The sequence below is a fragment of the Drosophila takahashii genome, chromosome 2R, assembly GCF_030179915.1.
Source record: "Drosophila takahashii strain IR98-3 E-12201 chromosome 2R, DtakHiC1v2, whole genome shotgun sequence".
NCBI classification, from domain to species: Eukaryota; Metazoa; Arthropoda; class Insecta; order Diptera; family Drosophilidae; genus Drosophila; species Drosophila takahashii.
Window position 1 is genome coordinate 44235806 of NC_091679.1, and position 23931 is coordinate 44259736.

The 23931-nt window shown below is 46.7% G+C and overlaps 6 protein-coding genes across 10 annotated transcripts; 1 reads left to right on the forward strand and 5 right to left on the reverse strand.

The window, feature by feature from the left end:
- Positions 1 to 414: 414 nt before the first annotated feature.
- On the reverse strand, positions 415 to 2538 carry cGlr2 (cGAS-like receptor 2). Of its 2 annotated transcripts, none has more exons than XM_070213372.1 (4): positions 2243 to 2538; positions 1174 to 1925; positions 917 to 1115; positions 415 to 859 (listed from the first exon to the last, which is right to left on the reverse strand). In XM_070213372.1, the coding sequence occupies exons 1-4, from the start codon at positions 2454 to 2456 to the stop codon at positions 777 to 779; spliced, it is 1248 nt and encodes a 415-aa protein (XP_070069473.1). In that variant the 5' UTR covers positions 2457 to 2538; the 3' UTR covers positions 415 to 776. The 2 variants fall into 2 exon arrangements, with proteins under 2 accessions (XP_070069473.1, XP_070069472.1); XM_070213371.1 differs by having other exon boundaries at positions 1174 to 1225; positions 2243 to 2260.
- Positions 2539 to 4310: 1772 nt separating this feature from the next.
- On the reverse strand, positions 4311 to 5448 carry RpL19 (ribosomal protein L19). Its single transcript, XM_017154891.3, has 3 exons — positions 5333 to 5448; positions 4979 to 5085; positions 4311 to 4914 (listed from the first exon to the last, which is right to left on the reverse strand). The coding sequence occupies exons 1-3, from the start codon at positions 5335 to 5337 to the stop codon at positions 4415 to 4417; spliced, it is 612 nt and encodes a 203-aa protein (XP_017010380.1). The 5' UTR covers positions 5338 to 5448; the 3' UTR covers positions 4311 to 4414.
- A 1456-nt stretch (positions 5449 to 6904) lies between these two features.
- On the forward strand, positions 6905 to 8029 carry LOC108066395 (m-AAA protease-interacting protein 1, mitochondrial). The gene is made up of 3 exons (XM_017154890.3): positions 6905 to 7363; positions 7418 to 7713; positions 7768 to 8029. Exons 1-3 carry the CDS (start codon positions 7010 to 7012, stop codon positions 7907 to 7909), a joined length of 792 nt encoding a protein of 263 aa, XP_017010379.2. The 5' UTR covers positions 6905 to 7009; the 3' UTR covers positions 7910 to 8029.
- On the reverse strand, positions 8009 to 9220 carry Phk-3 (Pherokine 3). The gene is made up of 2 exons (XM_017154892.3): positions 8955 to 9220; positions 8009 to 8487 (listed from the first exon to the last, which is right to left on the reverse strand). The coding sequence occupies exon 2, from the start codon at positions 8472 to 8474 to the stop codon at positions 8109 to 8111; it is 366 nt and encodes a 121-aa protein (XP_017010381.1). The 5' UTR covers positions 8475 to 8487; positions 8955 to 9220; the 3' UTR covers positions 8009 to 8108.
- Positions 9221 to 10600: 1380 nt separating this feature from the next.
- Positions 10601 to 12658, reverse strand: LOC108066393 (scavenger receptor class B member 1). The gene is made up of 4 exons (XM_017154888.3): positions 11825 to 12658; positions 11364 to 11766; positions 11056 to 11306; positions 10601 to 11000 (listed from the first exon to the last, which is right to left on the reverse strand). The coding sequence occupies exons 1-4, from the start codon at positions 12434 to 12436 to the stop codon at positions 10737 to 10739; spliced, it is 1530 nt and encodes a 509-aa protein (XP_017010377.2). The 5' UTR covers positions 12437 to 12658; the 3' UTR covers positions 10601 to 10736.
- Positions 12659 to 14273: 1615 nt separating this feature from the next.
- On the reverse strand, positions 14274 to 23229 carry emp (epithelial membrane protein). 4 transcript variants are annotated; one of them, XM_070214034.1, is made up of 7 exons: positions 23064 to 23216; positions 17444 to 17546; positions 16375 to 16627; positions 16139 to 16312; positions 15505 to 16076; positions 15325 to 15446; positions 14274 to 15267 (listed from the first exon to the last, which is right to left on the reverse strand). In XM_070214034.1, the coding sequence occupies exons 2-7, from the start codon at positions 17502 to 17504 to the stop codon at positions 14887 to 14889; spliced, it is 1563 nt and encodes a 520-aa protein (XP_070070135.1). In that variant the 5' UTR covers positions 17505 to 17546; positions 23064 to 23216; the 3' UTR covers positions 14274 to 14886. The 4 variants fall into 4 exon arrangements, with proteins under 4 accessions (XP_070070135.1, XP_017010426.2, XP_017010425.2 ...); XM_017154937.3 differs by lacking the exon at positions 23064 to 23216 and adding an exon at positions 21194 to 21328; XM_017154936.3 differs by lacking the exon at positions 23064 to 23216 and adding an exon at positions 21190 to 21296.
- Positions 23230 to 23931: the final 702 nt, after the last annotated feature.

Genomic DNA, 23931 nt, shown 5'->3' on the forward strand with positions numbered 1-23931 from the left:
TTTGTTTTCCATGTACCTTAACTTATAGTGCTTTCAGGAAATGCGTACATTATTGGGTTGATAAAAATGTATTATCTTAGTTTTTAATGATCAAATAAAGATGAGTAATTTTCTGATTTTCATTCGTTTTTTAATAAAACACGTCAAACGTAGAGTACAAACAAGATATGGTGTGTACTGATCAGTTTTATATATAACAGATTTCACAAATATTCCTCATTTTCGTATGGCCTTGTTTTCTAATAATGCGTCATGAAGTATAAACAAACTTACGGGCCAAGTGAATTTACACTTCATTCCTTTTGGATATGTTGCATTAATGTTCATACAAGGTTTCACAATAATTGTATACAAATTTTCATTTAAAATATGATGTTTGACTTTTAAAGGTCTCCAATATGAGACTCACATTCATTTTCAATTCGAAATACTTTACATTTCTTACTAAATTTTCTTGATTAACATCAATAAGGGACTATCCATATATTCCACATCAAAGTTTAGGTGCGTTCAACCTCTTTCCTTTAGGTAATCAGTTGTTGGGACAACAAGAGTAAATCAAATCCTGAAAAGTACCAATGTTTCAGAACTGATACTTGAATAATACATGGACGACCCCTTAGAAATGCAAGATTTCCAATATTTGTAGGTGATCCAATAATTTTCCGGAACTTGAATTTTAAACGCTCTAAGTAGCTTTCTCCAAGGAATCCTATCCTCAAGGTTAATACAACGGGGACTTCCTAACAGGCAGTTTAACTGGACTTCATTGCTTCCTATTTTAGGCGCTTGACACCATTTCGTTTTTGCTTGCTAATCCTCTTGGAGCACCATTGCAGATCTCTCTCCTCCTTGTGGCCTACGGAAAGAAAAGGTCTGGTCATTAAGGCCTTTCATTCAAGATAGAAGAACTCACAGAACACTCGATGAACGACATGTCGAGAGTAATGCTTCTTTTGGACTCCGGCTTCCCTCAGCGCACTTGGGATTCCTCGGACGCATTTGTACATTTCCTTCACTTGGTCTGGCGTCAACACATGGAACATGTTCAGTTCGGGGTCCCAGAAGAAGGGAAGAACTCCCAGCCTTAAACGCTCCGCCAGGTCCTCAAACATCTGGAGGATTTTTGGACAAGTTAATGACGCCCAGAGGTCAACAATGGGGAATGCTTACCTCGGTCAAAATGACTGTGAGCGGATTTTCCCAGTAGGACTCTGGCTCATTGCTAATCTTCCAAAGAAACAAAGTTTTAATATAGTAACTCTTGAGGTTGCCCAAGTTGGTCTTAACATCGCGAAATTTCTTCATAAGCTTGATTGCATCCCGGCAATTTTCGTGCGTACCCTCTAGCATAGCCCACTCGGCGGGGTAAAAGGAGGACCTAAACGATATACTGCTGGTCTGGGTTTGGACTTTCAGGAGCTTGGGGATCGCCTCCCAGTAAAATAGATTCGCGCGCCTAAAGTATTTCAACTGATCCGCGAGCAAGACGTTCTGTTCGGCCCCCAGGCGGATGGCAGGTACGAAATCGACCGAGTACTCCAGCTCCCCATACACGAATATGGTGTGGGCCGGCCCACAGGTCTTGTATTTAAGCGCGGACACGATGCCATCTACCTCCACGTGATTGTTGATCCGGTTGAGCGCTTGGCTAAAAAGGCTCTGGAGCCAGGAACGGAGTTTGTCCACGACGAGGAAGTTTTGCGCGTTCACGAGTTGAAGCTGAAGCAATTTCAAGATGCCCTGGTAATCCTCGCGGGGATCCTGCTTAAGTAGTTCTAAAACGCGCGTCATATCGAGAAAAACGTTGCCCGGAAAATTCGAATCTCGCGTCACGATGATGCTTTCATAATACGGAATTTGAAGCTTGAATACCAAATCGAATTCGTTGGGTTTCGCGACTTTAAGATTATCTCCCGTGCTCCCTGCGAAAATTAACGGAAACTACGCGGTAAGTAACGATCGAAAAACGCGGCGCGACGGATAAAAGCGGGACGAGGGTATCATGGTTACGAAGCACGGGTATAAAATTCGACCGAATATACGATAGAGCGCGAAGAATAGTAATCTTTACGAGCAATGCACTTCTTATCACGGTTATTATACTTAAGTACTCTGACTCATGGAGGAAAGTGGGTGGGGATAGGGAACGGGTGTAGGCTGCAGTTTCAGCTGAAGTGCAGCCAAGGTCCAGCGAATCCCGGCGAGGGAAGGATCCGCTGGGGCGACTACCTGGACATACCTTCCAAACTGTACTCCACGATGAGGCTGTTCAGCTGGGCATTCTTCGCAGTCAATATCCCGAAAATTATAGAGCGTAGCGCCTCGAAATGCTTACCGTATCTTTCTTTCTCCCCCTCCGGTATGGCTATGTACTTACTTTTACACAAGTCAATGGTTTTGCTCAAGAAGTCTTGGAAAGTCATCGTTGGCTTGGACATTTTGTTACCTTTCATCCTTTTTATACCTTCCTGTTTTTATTTTTAAGATGCTGTGGTCTAGACGTCTTTTCAGTTCTGCAGTTCAGGGCCTTATGATGGGCCGCCACATAGAATGGCGGGTTGGATCGTAAAAGCTTCACCGGTTCACTGGACGGAACCGATGGAACGGAACTCGAAGCTTTACTCGTATTTGGCATTAGCCAAGTAACAAAAAAATGCAACATTTTTTATTTAAAGCGAACGGAAGCTAGCTTTGACTAGCCGAAGTTTGAATACCCTTGCAGGTTTCACGAATTAAAATGTGAATAAAATAGTATAGCTACAAAATATATATATATGGGCACTTCCAAAAAAAAGTCCACCAAGCCAAAAACCTTGAAACTTGAATAAAACATATTTCCACATGATTTTGCACCGATATTAGTTTCTAATTAGTTGGATACTGCGCTTAACCACAAATTTGGAGTATAGTTTGATTATTTTTATGATAAACCCCACCAATATACGCAAAAATCAGTTTTTGGCTATATTTTTGTTATTTTTTGGACCTGTCTTCTGTTGTAAATTTATCCTATAGGAATGCTAATATGTGACATTTTTCTGTACTGAATGCTTCATTCACATGCTAAACTATTAAGTTAAAAGCAAAACATCCAGCAATTGAGAGATAGAGGTAAAGAAATCCGCTTTACAAAACAGTCGGAAAAAATGTCCCGAGCGACATGTCCCGAGCGAATGTGGTTGAAACTGCATACAAAAAAAACGGCAAAGAATTTTTGAGTAAAACCAAAAGTATTTCACAGCGACTTGTTTGAACAACATTCTAAAAAAAATCGCATTCAAATATTCCATCAAAATTTGCTAATTTCTGGTGTTGTATGAACTTCCTCGAAATCCACTTCTATTTTTGTCCCGAGCGAATACGGCAGTTTTTTACCGATATCTTAAAAACTAAAAGTGGTACAAAATTAAGATTTTTACCAAAAATAGAGCTTGGGAAGAGTGAAAAGAAAAGCCCATAATTAAAATTAAAATCCATTGTTTTAAAATTTTTTTTCAACTTTAAAGGTGTGCAAATGTCCCGAGCGACATTTTGGAAGTGCCCATATACAATGTACAATGTATATGTATATTATACATATATGCAAATTTTGCATTGCAAAACAAGCTATATTAACCTACGATCCAAGCGCTTTTACTCTGGTCAAAAGATTCATGTCACTAGCTTTCATTTACCAAGCATTTCAATTTTAAAAACAGCTTTTTTAACGCAAGCTATAATGCAAACAATAATCACAACATTCAGCTAATAAATTTAGCCATGTTTAGGAATGTCATTCCAGCCTTTAGTCAGTGCAATGATCAAATTGATTAAGAAGTTAAGAAAAAATCCAAAACGAAAAAGAGTTAAGGAGGTATCAATCCAGTGCACCGATCTCGACCACCTGAAGAAGGCAAATGAAAACTTTAAATGAACCCCAAAAATTCTAATTAATAAATGTTTGTAGTGCAAACGTAAAGTCTGCAGATCTGCCAAAAAAAACATTTATAATAACAATTTTACCGGTCTACCTTCTAAGGTAGAAGGCGAAAAATAGGCTTTTAAGGAAAGGGATTGTGGGAATGAAGTTCATGCAAGAATTTACATCCCGATACTTAAATAGAAATACTTTTTCCTAATTGTTTAACACCGGTTTGCAAAAACTGTTCATCGTTCAACACATTTCGCCAAGATATTCAATTGAGTTAACCAAACTGGATTTTAACGGCAGATTCAATAAAGCACCTATACTAGGTAGACCGTAATTAAGCACAGTCATCTTATCTTCCTGAATCGCCACAGATAAACGGCATTAAGAAGCGGGAGCGTTTCACGTTTGTACAAAATCATTTCGGCCAAACTAAAGGTGTTTTATTCAGATGACAAACAGTACTATCAATATGGGGCACCTCGACTAGCGAGGCCGGACTGCTTAGTGACCCGCGGTGGCGGCCTTGGCGGCGATCTCGTCCTCCTTGGCGTGCAGGGCAACCAGCTCCGCCTTCTTGGTGGCGATGCGCTCCTCGCGGCGCTTGCGGGCCTCGCGCACCTTCTGTCGGCGGGCCTCGGCCTGGTCAGCCAGCATCTTGCTGCGCTGCTTCTCGGCCTTCTTCTTGTGGATGTACTCCATGAGGACGCGCTTGTTCTTGAACACATTACCCTTGCACTTCATGTACAGGTCGTGGTACAGATGCCTGTCGATCTTCTTGCTGTCGCGGTACTTCTTCAGCAGGCGGCGCAGGACGCGCTGGCGCTGCATCCACACCAGCTTGGTGGGCATGCGGGCGTTCGCCGTACCCTTGCGCTTTCCGAATCCGCAGTGGCGGCCCTTGCGGCGCGCCTCGGTGTTCTTGCGCACACGGTAGCGGGAGTGGACCACGACGGGCTTCTTGATGATCAGACCATCCTTGATCAGCTTGCGGATGTTCTGGCCTGCAATTGGGGTAGGAGGGTTGTTAGTCGGACCTTGTTGCTCCACCTGGGCCGTGCTACTTACGCGAGTTTGTGTTGGCGATCTCGTTGATCTCATTGGGGTCCAACCAGACCTTCTTCTTGCCGCATCGCAGTACGGAGGCTGCGAGCCTCTTCTGGAGCTTTAGAGAACTGCAAAGGCAAAGGAGGGGTATTCGTTAGTCGACCATGCATCGAAAACAGCGTGCTGCGCTATGCATGTGTGTGTGCGCGTGTGGGTGAGCGGCGCACGTTTGGTTATTTCACAATTGCCGCAAAAACTGAATTGCACTCGGCCGCCCGGGCGTCCGCGGTGGCACGCCCCCACTCCATCACACTTTGCACACATTTTAACGCTGCGAGAGCGGCATTTCGCGCATATTAACAAACTCAAATCTACCTCATGCTGTCGACCCTTGCTCGACGTGCGAAAGAAAGAAAGAAAAATTTGACAGCAGGAAGTGAGCACCATTTTCTAGAGGTTAGTTATCGATACATCGATAGGCGGCGGAGGTCTGGCAGCGCCGCGCGGTAACTACACTTGTCGGCATAATTATTTTTACAGATTTTAAAATTAAATCAGCTCATATTTTGAACTTAAAATAGAAACATTTTGGGACCTATAGAAAGAGCACTTCAATTCCGTTTAAATGACACAACAATGCTCTTAACCCATTAAGCATCCTTTAAAATGTTCGAAAATTAGAAAATTTATTGTTAAGGACAAATTTTCAACTTTTTTCCTGGGGATTAAAACAAAAATGTTTTGATGCAAAGTTTTTCCCCAATCAAAATTTATAATAACTGCAAAAAAAAAATTTCAAAATATTTTTCCTTGTATTTTGATGATTTTTTGAAAATAGCTAAAAATGACTATTTTAGCCGCTTTTTGATCCTTTTCTGATAAATCTTAAATTTGGACTCTGTCAACCGAAAAAAGTTTAAAAATCCGAATTTTAAAAATCCACCATAAATCCAATTTCCCATGGATTCGGGCCATATCCAGCTTGTTTTATTCGGCAGGATGTAAACTTTAAGTTTGTACCCATTATGATTTTTCGACGGATTTTGATGATTTTTTGAAAATAGCTAAAAATTACTATTTTAGCCGCTTTTTGATCCTTTTCATACAAAATTTTACTGAAATCGCTCCATTCCTATGATAAATCTTAAATTTGGACTCTGTCAACCGAAAAAAGTTTAAAAATCCGAATTTTAAAAATCCACCATAAATCCAATTTCCCATGGATTCGGGCCATATCCAGCTTGTTTTATTCGGCAGGATGTAAACTTTAAGTTTGTACCCATTATGATTTTTCGACGGATTTATTTCGAGTTTTTACGATATATACAGCCGACCTACAGTCGACCAAAAAACACATTGTTCATCTTTGTCGAGCTGCTCCCCTGCCATCACTTATCTAATCATATTGATCAGTATGGCAAAGTTAAGCTCTGATCTCTTGGCTTAAAAATTAAACGAAAAATGGCTCAATTGGGTGGATATGAGCCGGGATATAAATTAAATTTCGAAAAAAATCAGAAATTTAACATTTTGAAGATTAAAAAATCTTTAAAAAAAAAAACTGTGCCATCGAATAAAAAATAAGTGGTATTTTCGTGATCTAGGTCTCTAACACTAACAGAATTTGCAATCAATTGCTGTGGAGCAAAATATTATTTTGTAAGCTAGTGTGGGCGGCGGAGGTCTGGCAGCACCGCGCGTTATCTAGTTTGAGCGGGGTGGCAAGGACCCATGATAGAGTTGAGCGCGGGCCGTGATTTTGGCCGTGGCACGAATAATCACGAATAAGGTTCTCGTGAACAGGTGCAAGTTCCCCTCATTTCACAAAAAGCCAGTGCTTTCTAACTCAGCAATTCTTTTATTATTTTATGGCGGGTGCGTGCCTTGTTTTTTGAAATTGTCGCCTTGTGTGTGTGCCTTCGTGCTCGTGTCGTGCCGTGCCGCACAAAACAGGCACGCGCCCATCTCTAGCCCTTATGTTACCTGTTCTGTGCAATAACAACAGTTTTTAAATCAAAGCCCAATTGCACCGCTAAAAGTGCAATTTTCGCCATGCAGCACACGCTAAGACGCTGCCTCGGCATGGCCCGGTCCTCCCTGACGCGTCTCCAGCCCAGATCCACGGTGGCGGTCTCTAGGATGCAGGATGCAGCCGCCTTACCAAACCCCACACAGCCGGCCAGGCGGTCTTTCGCCTCGCTGCCGCAGGAGCAGGACAAGAAGGAGCAGGAGGCCCGGGAGAGCCCCAACCGACTGCCCCGGCTCATGGACTTCCCCGAGATCGTGTGGCCCTCGGCGCTCAACAGCCTCAAGAACTGGATCACCATCCAGTTTATCATTCGTCCCTACTTCGACAGCGAGTTCCAGCTCAAGGACTTTATATACGGCGCCAAGCAGGCCCTGCAGGTGGGCTATAGTCCGGCTGTCATAGACCCTTCTAATCCTTCCGATCCCCGACAGGTGGTGTCCTCAAGACTGATGGGCGGCGACCTGGACTCGCTGGACAAGCTGGTCTCGGCAGAGGCGATTGCGGAGCTGCGGCCCGTGATCCAGAAGCTCTCGATGACGCAGCGGCGGCAGCTGGAGATCAAGGAGAGCGACATTTACCTCAGCTTCCCCTACCAGGTGGGCATTATGTTTGACGAGGCCAACGACAAGCTGCAGAAGCGCTTCGTGGAGATCACCATGGTGTTCCATGTGATGCGTGGTCTGTCCGAGATGCGGGAGCGCGGCGAGGAGATTCCCTGGAACATGGGGTGAGTTAAAGCCCTGCATAAAGTTATCCCCTGACCAACCCCAATGCATTGCAGGACCCTGCCCGAGTACCAGGACAAGGTGTTCATCTGCAACTACCGCTTCGTGAAGGAGTTCACCGCCGGGCAGCACTCGGACTGGACCATCAATGTGGCCAACCAGTTTAGGGCCATCGACCTGATCAACGAGACCAAATAACACCTACTCACAGGCTTCCTTCCGCCTGCCGCCTCTGTTCGCCGCCCCCTAGCCGATATTAGCCACCCCCTGCGTTGGAATTAAAGTTTCGTTGCCGCATTTAGGTATAAAAAACTAAAATCTTTACTGTGGATCTCTGATTTAAATTAGGTTCATGTGGAATGAGTGCATGTAGCTGTGCTGTGGATGTGCGGAGAGCCTAGTGGCCCTCGTGCTTTGCCCTGTAGATGCCCTTGGGGTCGTACTTGTCCAGGAGCAGCTTCCACTCGCCGGCCTTGTTGGCGCGCAGGAAGTTGATCACCTTCTGCGAGTTGCGGCGCTGGACTTCGGTGCACTTGGAGCAGTCGGACTGCAGGGCGTCGGGCAGCAGGCGCTTCAGCTCGCGGCCCTCGGGCGTGCACGGACCTTTCTCCATGAGGCACTTGAGGTAGTTGTTCAGCACCCGGTTGTTGGTCAGAACGTCGTCCACGTTGACGTTGTCGAACTTGCTGGTGTACTGCTTTTCGGGAGCGGCGGCCGCCAGACCGGCGATCACGCAAAACACGATGGCTAGCGAGGCTTTCATCTTGGAGGATGTGCTGCAAGGGAGACGAGAGTTTCAAGTTAGCAACGGTGAGCGAGCAAAAACAGCAGTTGCTTAGAAGTGGGACATCTGATTGCCGGCTGCGCATCTAATTAGAAGGCGCCGCCCAGTCTCAGATGAACTGTCTTGTTTTAAGCGCCTGCCGGGAGAATCATCCGAGGCGATCGCTGCGCAGCCCACCACTTTTTCATGCATTATTTATGGCCCTTGGCATATATATCGCATATGCATACTAATTGGCGATCGTTTGGCTTCAATATTTTATAAAGAAGATTTCACAATTTCACGACCACGTCGTCTTAGCCGCTGCCGCTTTCGACTTCTATGTGGCATGATATTTAAATCCGTGCAGTGGACAGTTGCTCTGGTTTACGCAATCGGTGCGGGCTTGCCTGCGCGTTTTCCTCAATTCCTTTGGGGCACTTGGCCTAAGCCGAAAACACGAATAAATGGCTTACTCACTTCTCTTCCGGAGGTCTTCGGTGGCCTGGCTGACGAAGTTGTGGTGCGTGCGAAGGCGCAGCTTGGATTGCGAGCAGTTAGCCTGTCGGCCTGGCTTTTATACCAGGGCTTTAACGGCTCCTACACTGAGCGCAATGGCCAGCTCTCTGGCCGCCGGAGCTTTAGCAGGCGGAGGGGCGGCCGAGGGTTTGGCCAAAGTCGCGGCACAGTGTAGACCCAAAGCTGACAAACCGAACCGGATTTTCGATGACTGACTTAAGGTTTTTCAGCTGAATTTCGGCAAGCTGTCCGAGTGTCGGGCCAAGCGGTTCAAAGGGTGGAATGGAATGGGAGTTTTATTACTATCACAGATTCATCTCTCGCTCAGCGATCGTTTGTTTACCCGTTCACGTTTGAAATTCGTAGGAAAAGCATTGACGTACGTGAAAATTAAAATTTACATGTTGATTTTGCCAGTCGGTTTTCGGTCTTAGTCGGTCTTAGGCCGAAGTGGAGTTTGGCTTCCGACTCTTTCCCGAGCTAACGAGCGCATTTGTAATCACTATGTTGTAATCACTTTTATGCATTTCCATTTCCCTTTTAATTATCTTTGGCGTCATGAATCGCACGCACCAGTCTAGACTTAACCAGATTTCGAAAGCTCTTCGGGCGTGTGTGACTTTGTTTTGTTTTGGCGCAGCCCCCCGATCGATCGCTTCCAACTGGTCTGGCCTGAGTAATTGGGATTTACCCCAGTGCAGGTGGACATTGTAGTTTTTCAGTTCGTCTTTGTCACCTGGTACAGAAACTGAAACCCAAACAGAGCCCGCTAATGGAGCCCAGCTCTGGCTCAAGATAATTCTAGTCTGGTGGGGCCAGCAGTAATTGCCCATAAAGCCAAAATACACTTTATACCCTCGTATAATTATGAGCGCTTTTACGACTCTGACGCGGGAGACGATGCGATTCTACGGATCCGCTGGCTAGCTAGCTTGAAAGATCAGCTCCGCTCGGTCTGCCGCTGGGTCTGGGCTAGGGAGGTCAATAAATCAACCGCGTTGACTCTCCACCTGTGACATAACTCTCGTGCCAATTATACAAACAACTTTCGGCTTGTCCGCTGTGATTAACATTTAAATTGGGGCATCCTTAGCCCCCAGCTCTGAGCAGGGGTATCGATTTATGCAAATCGAGAGTGTTCGGTGTTCGGAAAGGAAAAAAACTCCCTGGGACGGGGGATCAAAAGGGGATGGCGGGGGTCCAAGGGTGGCTTACCTTGAAGTCATACAGGGCATCAGCATCGCGGCTCGGGAAGATCATGAGACATGTGCAAAAGTTCAGGTTCAGGAAGGCGAAGGAAAAGGAGAAGCAAACAAGGCGAAACACAAGTAAACAAACCGCAAAATCCACAAAAACAACGGCGACGCAGAGGCTGAAGAAATACTAACAATAAAAAAGTAAATGCACAGATTGAATAAAACGCAAAATAAATCTTCGGCTCGGTACGTGCCCAAGTTTTCAGTGTCACGCCAAGAGGCGGGGCGAATCAAACAGAGAGCCGCGACCTCAAACCGCCGGATCGTCGAGGGGAGGGATCGCAGGGCGGGAGGAGGACCGCTTAGACCTGGCCGTCTGGCGGGCTGACAGATAAGGTGAAATGAGGCACATTCAATTTTCCTCTTAATCGTATATTACGCAACGGCCAACTACTGATAGCCGCTACACCTCTAGCCTAAAACTAAGTCTTGTATACATATATACACACGGGTCCAGTCTGGGAAGTAAATCACATCGGTAGACGGACTATTTGACAGTCACATGCAGGGAGGGTGCGGTTGCCTGGAACTTGGTCTCCAGCACGGTGGCCGGGCGCATGTCGCCGCCACAGCAGAGCTTGCGGAAGAGACCCACATAGCCGAGATCGCCGAGGGCCACTCGGATCGCCTTCAGGACGCTCCACAGGGCCACCAGCAGGAAGAGCGCCATGCAGTACGGCTGCATGTGGGGCACGACGTTCACGTTGATAAACATCAGGGCGGTCACGAAGCCCGGCAGCTGTCCCATTTCCTAAGGGGGTTCGGAGCCTTAGCATAATGAACTTATAAGGCAGCATGGTACTTACAAACTCGTACCAGAAGCTGGGAATCATCATGTTGCTGAACCTCTTCAACCGGTTGCTGAACCCTCTGAGATCCGGAATGGGAATGTTGGACTGGAAGCGATACTTTTCCGTTACCGGAATGCCGGTGACGGGCTCCAGCAGAATGTAGGGCTCGTGGTCTTCGGCATTGGGCGTGTATCCCTCGTAGTGCTCGCTCCAGTTGTAGCTGCTGCCGTAGAAGTGTGGCATCGAAAAGGCGGAGGGAGCGTCATCTTCGGGTTGAACAGATTATTGGATTATTTTATATTGTTGGATATTTAAGCACGTACTTATCACACACTGCGAGACGTCGAACATGCCGTCGTGCAGCTTGACCCCGTAGCTGGTGTCCAGGCACCCCGGAGGCGTCTGGTTGGCCTGGAGCAGCGTGTAGCGGAAGGTGTCGAGGCCGCTGTAGCGCTCCCTGCGCTGATAGGTGAGCGGCAGGACCCGGCAGGACTCGATAGCCACGATGTCCAGCGGAGTGTCCGGCTGGACGAAGGGAGGGAAGAGGGAGTTGTCCAGCGCACCGGTCACATTGAACGGGCACGAGTCGGAGTCATAACGGCGCATGTGCGGACGCTGTTCCCGGATGATTATCTCGTCATTGAGGCGCTCGATCCGGAAGAAGTTTTCAATGCCCTGCTCTGGGCCTATTTTCACCGTATAGACCTCCTCCTTCTCCTTAAGGGCCTGTTTGGGGGAGGGGTGAGCAAGGAGCACAGAGGGGAAAGATCACCAAAACACTTACGTTGAACAGCACGGCGACGTTGGGCTTAATATTGGAGACTCTGGAGATTGATTGCAGCAGCGGACGGGTGAACTCCCATAGGAAGTAGTAGACGCTTTCGGTGACAAAGATATCCTCCATCATGAGGGCCGCATCGAAGCCCAAGGCAGCAATCGGCAACGTTTTCTTGAGCTTGGCCGCTGTGCCCAGTATTACGTTGTTGGTGGACGTAATCGTCCAGTTGAGGACGTCGGGAGCCACGCTCTCCTCCGGCAGGAACTCCACTACGCGGTACCGGTGCTTGCGGTACTTGACGTTGGTCGCGTTCCGCTCCAAGATATCGTTGAAGCCCACGATCCTGTATACGATGGGGCCGATCTCCTGAACCTTCAGCTTGCTGTCGCGGCCGCTCCGGAACTCCTCGGCGTTGGTCACGTTGAAGACGTAGTTCTTCAGCTTGCCGAACGGCGAGTTTATCCAACTGTCCATGGTGGGCATCTCCTGGCGGAAGCGTACATGCTGCTGGGCCACCAGGATGGGATAGTCCGCGCCAAGAGACACCACAAAGAGGTAGATATTCGCGGCCGCAAGAACCAGGCAGAGCACTATTTTCACCCACTGAACGAACCTCATTTTTGGGCTAAGTTGGAAGGCAGAGACCGGAGTAAGTCGCGTCCGATTCCGGGAAAACACGCGATCCGTTTGAATTCAATTCTAAACGCTTTCGGCAATTGCTTTGCAATCACTTATCACTCTAGTCTCCGCCTTCCAGCCACCTCCCTCTTGTTTCATTTGATTCGAAATGAAATGAAAACAAAGTTTATAAAACCGAATAGCAGAAAGGCTATCAGCAAAGTCAGGGAGCTGATTTTGCTTATGCCAACTCTGGGAAATAACAGTGATAACAAGGGATCTCTGACCCGAGCATAGAAATGGTCCATTACGCAGATTGCTCTGGGAGAGTACAGGGTTTACAGGGAGGGCAGGGACTTCTGTACTGCCACCTCCCTTCGGACAGACCCCACCGGGATACCGCTGACCTTGATTGCAGGCAGCAGGTGTGGATGGCCTGCAGTTGAACAGGCGACTCTGTCCTGGGGTTCCGCCGGAGGTGGTGCCTTATCAGCCACAGACAGAGCACTCTGCTCTTATCAGTGCCGCGGGCAGCCAAACGTGCAACGAAACAAATGACTCGCCATTAAAGTCTGGCTTTAGCTGGTCTGTCTGATCTTGTCCCAGCTCGGAATCTCTTATTAATAGACATCTTTATGGCTATGCTGCAAAATCCGGTCTGGCCCATATGTCCGCCTCCGAAGTTCGAGGTGAGAAACGCTAGTAGGCTCATTGTAATTTTCAAGTAAATAAAACTTATAAATAGGTCAATGGGTGCCCTAATTAAATGACGCTCTATTTGATCACTTACACTTTTAATCGGAACCAAAACATTTATTTTTTATGACACTAGTTTCACTCATAAAAGTACTGAAAATATAAAATATTTAGAGCTTATAATAAAGGAATGCTCGAATTGAATGAAGCTATATGTCATCTTTTATTCGGAGCCAAATTACTTGTTTATTTATTGTTTATGACACTTGTTTAGCTTGTTTAAATTAGCATGGAGGTACTGACAAAAATATTCATTAGATTTGGTATAATCCTATCATTCGGGACTGCCTACTCATTACCTTAGTATTTTCAGGGCATTGCCTTCGTTGTCCTTATATTTATTGTGCGGCTTGATATTGCCGGTATCCTTTTATTGCAAACATAACAACATTCTCATAAAGCTTTACGTGCTTGAATGAATATTACATTTATACAAGAATGAGCCGATTTCAATTTCCAATGGCCTAATGCGCAAATGTTGCATACTTTCGGGACGCTATAGTCGGGTTGGTGTCCCGGCTATCTAATACCCGTCACTCGGCTAAAGGGAGTGCGAGGAAGATGGATATACATAATTTTTTAATTGCGTATAACTTTTTAATAAATTGTCCGATTTAAAAAATTGCTACATTTCGATAGGTATAAATATACACAACAAAATTGCATTTATACTTCCGAGAAGGTATTAAAGGTATGGGCGCCAGACACATTTTAAAATCGTTAGTGGGCGATTTTGGGCGATAGAGGGCGTGGCGCTCGGCTAAAATAAACTTGCGCTGCGTAAGAAGCCCAATAATATGTGTGGGAAATCTCAACCTTCTAGCTTTTGTAGTTTCCAAGATCTCAGCGTTCATACGGTGCGTATGAGTAATACCTTTTCTACAAAATTATATTAATCAAAAAACTTTTTACACATTATTATTTTCATTATTATCTAATAAATTTATCAAAATCCGAAACGAGATATACGCCCAATGGTAACCAGCTCGAGAGACTGCAAGGCTTGGATAACAATAATCTCCCAAGATGGGACAGCTCTTGAGGCATAAATGGATTGGTGGTGGATTATGGGAATGCCTAATTAAAATAATATCGTAGTTTATTGTACACATTAATGCATATAAATTGTACATTCAATCGATAGAATTATGTATTTATAGAATAGAAATATTCTATGCGGATCTCGTCCAGCATTTGGTCTAATGAAGCACATTTATATTCGAGGACGGAACTTTGTTTTATTTGAGAAACGTTTCGAGTTTTGTGACTTGATTATCTGGACATTAAATTTCAATTTCAACAGGGTAATGGACAGCAAGTACGGTATCGGTTTCCGTTTTGGTATAACAAATAAAAGTCTAAGTCGAAGCTTTGAGCCTTTAAGCGATCACGACTGATTCGGTAGACTACACATCAAAATTTTCATAACGCTTACTTACAAAGATAACCTACATACAATACAATAGATACAGATACACATACAAATACATACAAGTCTTCCCAGCTCCATTTCTTCTAAACTACAGAGACGCAATTGAGATTGGGATTGGGTGTTGGAATGGGAATGGGCTTGGGGATTTGGGATTTGGGTATGTGGAAACGGGATGGGCTAGTCCCAGTTCCTAGCTACTGCTTATACTAAACTAAGACACCCAGAGAACCCTCGGACTGCGACCAGTCTCCGACTAGAGCGCCTAGTATCTGGCGGGTTGGTTATCCTTGTTCTGCTTCTTGTTCATGTCCACCTGGGCGGTGGCCAGGTAGTTGGAGCCCTCCAGGTGCAGGGTGCTCTGCCGGTGCGAGTTGCGGATGAGGCAGAATGTCGAAAGCAGCAGCAGGATCACGCCCAGGGCGCACAGGCCCACGATGAGGGCCACGCGGATCTTGGGCGGCACCTGCTCGGCGAAGCGCATCAGGTCGGTGACCTCGTCGGGCAGGTTGTCGATGCCCTCCTCGAACCACAGGATGGGGAAGATGATGTCCGGGAAGTTGGCCACCTGCTTGATGTCGAACACCTGGCTCACGGCCAAATTGATCTGGATACGGGCGCGCACTCTCAGGGTGGTTCCCATTTTCTGCGAATACGTAATACAGTAAGTACACATAGGAGCTGGATGATTTAAGTAACTTACAGGCTGGACGTCGAAGAAGAACTGATGTTTTTCCTTCATTGGCGGGGAAATGCCCTCCACTTGCGTCCTCAGACTCTCGTCGGCCAGATAGAAATGCGGGAAACTCAGCATGATGGGGGAATCTGCGGATAACCTTACTTTAGCACTCGATCGCAAACAGTCTTCCACATTCATTCTCACCGTATTGGCACAGGGAGACGTTGAAGAGTCCGTTGGGGGAGCACGAGGGCTTTCCGGCCGGGCAGAAGCACATGTTGTCCGGGTGGCTGTCCACATCGGCGAAGACCCACTCTGGCGGGGTGAAGCGGTAGCCGGGCACCTCGTTCGAGGTCATCACCTCCTTCTCGAACACCAGCGGCAGCAGGCGGCACAGATCCTTGTCGTACACATGCAGGATGCGGTCGTGGGTGATGTGCGGCGGGAAGATGGAGCCATCGGTTCCGGCCAGAGTGTTGCACGCATCGGTGGTCCAGTGGGGCAGATGGGTGCGTCCGTTGAAGTTGTCAATGATGCCGTACTGCTTGATGTCGTCGACGCCCGTGTTCACAGTGACGCGGTCGGAGGAGGTGCCGTTCTTGCCGTACAGCAGGCCAAACTCCTCGTAGGGCAGCTTCTGCTCCTTGGGCACCACATCCTTGGCCAGTTTGAGCAGCGGATCCTCGTAGCCCCAGAGCAGCTGGCCCACGGACACCTGGACGAACGGCTTGATCTTCAGTATGTCCATGATGCTGGCCATGGCCAGACGCAGGAATCTGAACCAAGCGAAGATCAGGGTTAGTTAAGGGGCTGCATTGTCGGGCCGTGGAGTACTTACCTTGCCGCGTGCTTGCTCTGCGAGGTGGCACTCAGCATGGGAATGTTGGGCACAATAACCACGTCGTCTTCGGGTCCCACCGAGAGGTCTTCGCGGAACGAGTAGATCTTGCGCAGATTGTAGCTCAGCGTGCCATTGTCATTCTCCACGATGTTCACCTTTTCCCAGGTCTCGCTACAGATGTTTAAATTCAATACAAACTGATGTCATATTCGTTACAAATGAAGATCACTTACCTGTAAACGTAGGGCCCCACCTCATCGACAATGGCCTTGGAGCCGTTGCTGAGGAAGTCGTCCGCATTGGTTACGTTGTAGATGTACAGGCTGATTCTGGGCTCCACCGGGGGCTTGGCCCACCAGCCGAAGGTCTTGGCGCCGGGACGCAGGGCCACCATTCGGTCCACGACGGCATCGATCAGCACGGAGAATTCACAGGCCACCACAATGCCGCCAATTATCAGCGCCGACGCCACGACGATCGTAATCCCTGGAAAACCAAAGTGAATTGTTCAACAATTGTTCACCGAATGCATAAATTACTGGATAAATGGGATGAGTCAGTTGATATGGGGAGGTGGGGAACCGTGAAAAGTGTATTGGCTTTGATCACGGACCTCATATTTGAGTTGGCACTCGGCTGAATCCGCTCAATAGCAATGATTGGGATGTGACATAAATATTTATTCAGCGCTCATCGAGCATCTCGAATGAATCACTGACCCTTTGACCTTTATCTCCCAGTTGTACAATCACCCATTATCTATAAATACACCCAATTAGTTGTGATTGAATAATTGCAAACGAATTATAGACGCCGAGAGGCCAGAACTGGAAAGTCTACTTAAAACTATAACCGGATTGGGATTGGGACTCGGAGTATCCCTGGCAGAAGACCTCTGGAAAGTTACAACACGAAAAGTAATGTGGATTATGGGAAAGGGAAGTGTTGGGCAAATATCCAGTTTGTCCTATACGTACTTCGGAATTAATAAGAATATTTCCATTCGCATACCAGTCTAACCAGTCGGACAAATAGAAGCTGTGTGCTGTAGCTTCGGATCAAAACAAGAACGGGGCACGTGGAGTTATGACAGCTAAGAGAACTGAGTACTTGACTGGTGATTCCACCTCCCATTGCGTCGTTGCATAAAGTGTTGGATGGGTTTATTACGATAATCAAGGTGGAAATCCATATGGTAATTTCTTGTATGCGAAGAATGCCGTTATACAATGAGATGCTAATTGATAGTAACAGCCCCTGGACCAAAGCCCCTATATCTTATCTTCGCTAGGGAATACTTACACCATTTCCTGAGATATGTGCTGGAGAGTTTTGTGCAAAACTTGTGTTTCGGCCCGTTCATGATGACGAAGTCGGTGTTGGGGTTTCGCCTTGCAGTTGTTAACTAAAATGCAAAACAAAATTATATATAAAGCATATCGCGTTGTGTTCACGGGGACCTAGAGATACACGGACAGACTGGCCGTAATACCGGTTAAATTGTAGTCTCGGCTCGTTAATCTATAATTGCCAGTGGCAGCCCGATAAACAGGAAAGTAATCATTCAATATCATCTTGATCACTGGGTTCTAAGCGACATTGGGTCGCGGCCATCGTTTTGCGATCATGATCACCCTCATTCTTTTTTCTCCACATGCCAGATTTTAGAGAGATTCCCAAAGACCCCAGACCCAGACACGTTTTGGGGCGTGTTGGCCTTGTGCAGCTTTGACATCGCTTTGTCGAAAAGCCAAAAGCTGATTTATCACAGCGCACAAAAGCGAAAAACCAATCTGGGGGACTGACTCCAGAACCTTCGAGTCAGCGATCTTTTGTGCTGGCAAATAGCGAGAGCACAGCCCGTTCAGTGCGCCCTTCCTGGCAAGGACAGACCTTGGGCAATTAAGCGCTTTTTAATGGGCTGACAGGCTCTCCGACGCTACTGAGATCGACCTGCGAGTGGGGGACCTTGACCGAGGCCAGGGCTGCGCAAGCGCAAAATACCTCAGATTTATAAGATACATGCATGTATCTTTCGTGCGTAAACCGAAACGTTTTATTATTGACAATTCCAGGCAGAGCGCCGTCGTCTGCCATTATTCATATTCATAAACGAAGCCAAATAAAACGAAGCAAATGGTTTTCGGCTAATGGCCAGCGGCCCATTTGCAGGCGTCGCACGGCCATTAGACAATAGAAACATTTTAATTGCGGCTCGATGAAGCGGACCTATTTGAATCCAATTTTCAGCAAGTGCATACAAACTACCGCTTATCGGTGCGATGGGTTAACTCCAGATGGATCTGTTTCATCTGGCACGTCCGCCCCTCGAATCTCCAAGAACTCAACTCAACGCGGCGATAATCGGGTCTCCGATTCTTTGATGCTCGCGGAAATGGCCATTCGTTTAATGATTTCTCCACTGTGTTTCAGCTAAAAGCGTTAAACTTTGTACTTTGAGTTCGCTCTACCCTATCAACGCACACACAGCGACGAAGTTTTATTATTTGCCGAGTTTACTGCGCTTTCCGAGCCCCACAAGGTCGCACTTCTACTTCTCTGGCTCTGCCGTCGCTCGTCGAACTCGAGCTGGGCCTGAATATTTTGCTGGCTGGTGGATGGGTATCGGTTTTGTGCTGGGCATCGGATCCACCATTGTTGGCATGGCTGCTGCCGATGCCCATTGAATACTAATTAACCAATAATTATTTCACCTCAAATGAATTTTCGGCGACACTAGTTGGCCATTAATCAGTGATTTCAATTTCGAACTTGGCTACCCACATTTTCAGCTGTTCGCCTGCCTGCTAATTGGGTTCTGTGTTCACGGCCCACTGGGTTGATTTAGTCCGTCGACTGGAAAACGAAAAGCTGGAACCCTTGAGATTGCTCACTGCTCGGAATCAGAGCCAGAGTCGGCCCAAATGTTTACACAGACCTCGGAGTGACTCAATGTGGGCCAAGTGTTTACTTCCAGAACCTGAGCAACTGTTATCAGCCGGGCTCAGCCTCCCCCGAAGTATGCAAAATGGAAAACTCTAGACGCGGCACACTGGAGAGTGCAACAACACCTTGGCATAACAATAGCGTCCATACCGCAGACAGCGGCGCTTTTCGGCATTCCAACGAAATGCGATAGCTGATGTAATAGTTTTATTTTATTTTTGGTTTCACTTGTTGTGGCTGTTCAATTAGCAGCTGCCTGCTGCTGCGGTTAACGCGAATCGCCTGGCCAGAATCCAAACTTCAATAGAAACTTACTTTCTAAACACACGTTTTGTATGAATTGGAATTGAACTGAAAGCGGAATCACGGTGAAGACATCCGCTGCTTCAGCTTCTGCTGCTCTGATCGGCTTGGTGGCGCAGAGATCGGGCTGAGCCGTCTCATAATTTCACTGTGTTTAAGTGTTGCACAAATACAAAATACAAGCGGTAGAAGCTATTTAGTGTAAGCAATTACCCTGACCCAATTTGTGAGCCGCTACCCTACAAGTCGAGTGACTACCTGCCAAGATTTGTTGAAATAACGAATGCGAGAATTGTCGTTGTAGAATTGTTTACGAAGAGAGTGTTTTTGGGCTTGAAAAATAAACTAAAGTAATAGTTTCCAGAAAGGAAAACTCTTGCAAATACATCTCTTAAAGTATTGAAGCTTCGAACCGCCTCTATTAGATATGTATAATTCTTTGCGAAGAAAGTATAATATTTATGGGATTGATATAAGAGCGATCGAATTGAAAACCCTTGCTTATCCCACATCTTTAATGGGTATTTGAAAGTTCGAATCCCCGTATGTTTGCCAAATGCCGCTGATTATGGCCACTGTGACACTGAACGGCCAAAAAAGTGAGCCAGCGGCTGACAATTCACCTGCCGTTTTGTCGTGACCGGGCTGCATTTGATAATACGCAACGAAATGGGTTTTAAATTTGGGCCTTAAACAATGTTGATGTCGTCGTCAATGGCGTGACAGACATGTGCCTCAAACTAAAACTGAAACTGAAGTGGCTCATCTTGGACTTTCAGTAGGTCAGTGCAGAGTCTTGTTTGCGGTTGCTGGCAGCTAGCTGCTTTCGCAGTGAAATGTGTCAACAGCAGGCAAAGACAAAGCCAGGCAATTGTCACCTCAATTTTATGATCAACTGGGCACTGGGCAGCGGCGGAGAAGGAGATGGAGATGGAGATGAGGCAAAAACGACCTGATGATGGAGATGAACATGAAGAGGGCCCAAAGCTCTTTGGCTGCTGCAACCTTCACATAATCGTCATCGTTATGTGGTCAAAAGCTTGCAGGCCCCTCTATTTATTTATTTACGAGTATTTATATTTATCTTAGGGTTTCTTGCCTGCGCATGCTTAATTTCGGATCTCGGATCGCGCGTCTTGTAAATGTGTGTTTTGGTTAACTTTTTAGCTTTTTAACGTTTTATTTAATTTCGCTTTGAGCCGCTGCTTCGTGGCAGCTCGAGTGGAGTGCAGAGCGAAATTTCACTTTTTCCACACAAGTAATCATAAAACTATGCACGTACATCAAATGCGCTTTTGGCAGGGCCGCAGACAGCGTTTAGCCGCGGAGGCAGCACAGAAACAGCAACAGAAACCGAAACAGAAATAAAAACACAACAAAATCAAAGGCCCCCAAAGCATAATTCAATGATTTTCCGCTTTTGTAGCGCTGCTAAGCGAACTCGCTGTCGAAGTGGTTTCATTTTGGCTGACTGGGCAAGGTCTTGCTCAATCCGCAGCTCTCTGATTGGAGTCGAAGTTGGGGATTGGGGATTGGATACTGGGGACTGGGGACTGGGGACTGGGATGTGGATTCGCACTAGGACCGGGGAACGGAAGGGTCTGCCACCGATCGGGGCAGAAACAACAATCGAAGTCAGGCGATTCCTAGGAATGCGATTCCGATAGCTGCCCCAACACACTGCCACTGCAACTGCCACTGGTACTAAAATACTTGTATCTGGTGCGGCAGGTTTGAACGGGACGGGCTGGAAACCACAGGCATTTCCAAATAGCCAGGCCAGTAGCCAACACACTCACTCACACTGGGTTCGACGGTTACACGGACTTGCGGCGGTCCGATGTGCAAGCCAAGATTCTTGGGCTCGGACTGTGGAACGTGGAAGGTGCACGGAGATCGGTATACGGTATACGGGGATCGGTGAACGGTGAACGGTGAGCAGGGAACGTTGCCTAAACCGCCGGCAAAAATCGTCAACGACTCGAACGCTCGCAGTGCCGCCGAGTAACTGAAGTCGCCGTCTTTAAGTGGCCCCCCGACGTAAGATCGTAAGATGTTCAGGCGGCGAAAGCTCGGCCAGAAGCTCGGCTTTGCGTTGCGACAAAGCGAAACTCGAAAACCTGATAAACAGGTAGGCAAAACCCCACAGGTAGGTAGGTTTGCCACAGCAAAAGCGAGAGTAAGCGAGCGGGAGCTTTTGCTTGGGTTTCGCGAGTGCAACGCATGCGATCAAAGCTCGAGAGGATCGGCATCGGGCGGTCCATGTGTTTGGAGCAGGCTGATAAAACAAGTTTGTTGCCTTGCCTTGCATTGAAGTCTTTCGTTTCGTTGCGTTGCGTTGCGCGTTCCGTTTTATGCTGCACACTCCGAAAATCTCATTGATTGCCACACCAACACACGCGGCCACTCGCAGCGATTATGATAGCTGCTGTGGTTGTTGTGGCAAGTGACTCACGGGTCGGTTGCCAAACCCAGCACAAGAAAACACATCCACAAGCACGAGCGACGACAGGTTGCAGTCAAAGAATGTATGCAAAGTTGACAGCTCCAGCGATCGCAAATTATTGTTATGGCCGATGGAGCTTTGTTGCTGGCATTGCGAAAGGATTGTTTGCTGCCTGCCCAGAATCGTAATCTTGCCAAAGAGCCGGGCTAAGCATAAACGGGCTCTGGGGAATGCGCCAATCCAGCTGTGGAAATAACAAGCGGCTGAAACTGGCTGCATTTACATAACCAATCAGCTGGGGGAAATCAATGAAACTAATGCGATTTTTAATAATAATTTGCCCAGTTAGTTGTATTTTCACAGTTGGAGTTCTGAGTAGACGGGTGGAGAATTTCCGCCAGGTGATTCAGGGGCAGACTTGGTTTTTTATTCGAATATGGGATTTTATTTTTACGAACCAACTAGTAGAACTAAGCGTAATTTATACCGGACTTTGACCTTGGGTTGCAAAGAACATTTGAAAATCATACAAACACCAAAACGAAACCCATGCAGACTTTCTAAGTTTTACTTATAAGTTAAAACTAAAAAATATAAAAAAATGGTAAAATCAATTAAATTTGTAATAGCTAAAAAACTTTGACTGTGTTTGTTTTAAACCATTTTTTCGATATTACTTACTAGGCTAAAGCAGATGTAAACCTTCTTAATATTTTGCGTATTTTAGTTTAAGTAGGATTAAAGTATGATTCCTAACAAATTTTCAGCATTTGGTTTTAAAAAATGTGCCCCAACCTTACCCTACACCCTAATTCTAGATCGACAAGGGCAGTTGCTCAATAGCGGCAACTGCGTAGAAGGCGAGCCAAGACATTATCGCCCCAATGTTTGTGACATTCCCCGCCAAGACCAACCACACACACCACACACTCGCCTAACTGGCGACCCGTATCCGAAGCTTGACTCCGCGGCGACTTTGCATGCCAATAAGGCTAACCGGGTTGCATGCGAGCGACCTTTCTGTTTATGTAAACTGTCGTACAAAATGGCGCATTTGTTGCTGTAAATGATGCAATAAATAATAACAAAACAACAACAGCGGCGTACGCATATGTTAATTTAGCTCTGGTGGCGTGTCATCAATTGCCCCCACCTCAAACCTCCACCACAGCCCCCGAAAGTCGTGTCAAAGTCAGTCTTCTTCAATGTTTTCATTTTCAAACTTACTATGCAGAATGTTGGCCACCTGCATGGCCAACGATCAGAGTTCCATCAAGGGGCGCTGGCTGGAATATATTTGGATCACTTTCGGAACAGCTTGGCTCCAATCCACGGCTGATATGCTGATCTGCTAATATTCGTTGTGTGTGTTTCGGGAAGTGTTTGGCACTTGACTGCCTGGCAACCGGATTGATAAGCCAGTTCCCTTCGGTTGTTAAGAAAGTGGGCACTAACAGATAATGCCCGTCATCTGAAGCTCTGTTCGGGCTGTTTAGGCAAGGCCCTAAACAAACGTAAGTAACTCAGGTTCGCCACTTAAGCTGTCAACTCGAGCACCGGTCAAATAAACTGCACTATGGAGTTCAGATCCTAACAGGGGCCCACAGGTAACTATTTCAGGCAACTCTGTGTTATTGAGAGGCTATTAGCTAGCACGACAGATTGAGCTATTGAAGACCCAATCCATCCACGTCATTCGTTCCGAGCAAAACAAAAAGTTCAGAGGGGCTATCAGCCGCGCTGATGCGAAACCCGATGAGCTGGGCATCTGGGCAGGGATTCCGGGCGGTGGACGTTTCGAAACGGCGGATTAATTGTAAACTCTTGACTGAACTGATAAATGCTGAGCACACACGCTGGGGGTTCAATAACACGGCTCCAGCGGGGGTATTTGCTATCTTCCGGTCTCTCTGCTAGCTCAAGAATTCAAATAAAGAGGCTCGATAAGCCAGTCTAAATACGTCCTCATACAAGAATTGCGAAACGAAATGAAGGAAACAATGTAAGGGAGCGGTAGCACCTTCAGCATCCATCCACTCATCGACTACCCGTGCCTTTCTCCGCCGTTAATTGCTTGGGCAAACGAAATGCAGGC

Excerpts from the sequence above, each read along its gene's own strand:
- cGlr2 (XM_070213372.1), bottom strand. The coding sequence starts at position 2,456 with ATGAAAGGTAACAAAATGTCCAAGCCAACGATGACTTTCCAAGACTTC. Across the intron at positions 1,926-2,242 it reads CGTGGAGTACAGTTTGGAAG|GGAGCACGGGAGATAATCTT; the intron begins GTATGTCCAGGT and ends TAATTTTCGCAG. Across the intron at positions 860-916 it reads TGTCGTTCATCGAGTGTTCT|GCCACAAGGAGGAGAGAGAT; the intron begins GTGAGTTCTTCT and ends TTCTTTCCGTAG.
- RpL19 (XM_017154891.3), bottom strand. Across the intron at positions 4,915-4,978 it reads GATCGCCAACACAAACTCGC|GCCAGAACATCCGCAAGCTG; the intron begins GTAAGTAGCACG and ends CCCCAATTGCAG.
- LOC108066395 (XM_017154890.3), top strand. The coding sequence starts at position 7,010 with ATGCAGCACACGCTAAGACGCTGCCTCGGCATGGCCCGGTCCTCCCTG. Across the intron at positions 7,364-7,417 it reads GCGCCAAGCAGGCCCTGCAG|GTGGTGTCCTCAAGACTGAT; the intron begins GTGGGCTATAGT and ends GATCCCCGACAG. Across the intron at positions 7,714-7,767 it reads GAGATTCCCTGGAACATGGG|GACCCTGCCCGAGTACCAGG; the intron begins GTGAGTTAAAGC and ends AATGCATTGCAG.
- Phk-3 (XM_017154892.3), bottom strand. The coding sequence starts at position 8,474 with ATGAAAGCCTCGCTAGCCATCGTGTTTTGCGTGATCGCCGGTCTGGCG.
- LOC108066393 (XM_017154888.3), bottom strand. The coding sequence starts at position 12,436 with ATGAGGTTCGTTCAGTGGGTGAAAATAGTGCTCTGCCTGGTTCTTGCG. Across the intron at positions 11,767-11,824 it reads ACGTCGCCGTGCTGTTCAAC|GCCCTTAAGGAGAAGGAGGA; the intron begins GTAAGTGTTTTG and ends TCCCCCAAACAG. Across the intron at positions 11,001-11,055 it reads CCAGCTTCTGGTACGAGTTT|GAAATGGGACAGCTGCCGGG; the intron begins GTAAGTACCATG and ends GAACCCCCTTAG.
- emp (XM_070214034.1), bottom strand. The coding sequence starts at position 17,504 with ATGAACGGGCCGAAACACAAGTTTTGCACAAAACTCTCCAGCACATAT. Across the intron at positions 16,313-16,374 it reads GTGGGGCCCTACGTTTACAG|CGAGACCTGGGAAAAGGTGA; the intron begins GTAAGTGATCTT and ends AAACATCTGTAG. Across the intron at positions 15,268-15,324 it reads TCTTCTTCGACGTCCAGCCT|AAAATGGGAACCACCCTGAG; the intron begins GTAAGTTACTTA and ends ACGTATTCGCAG.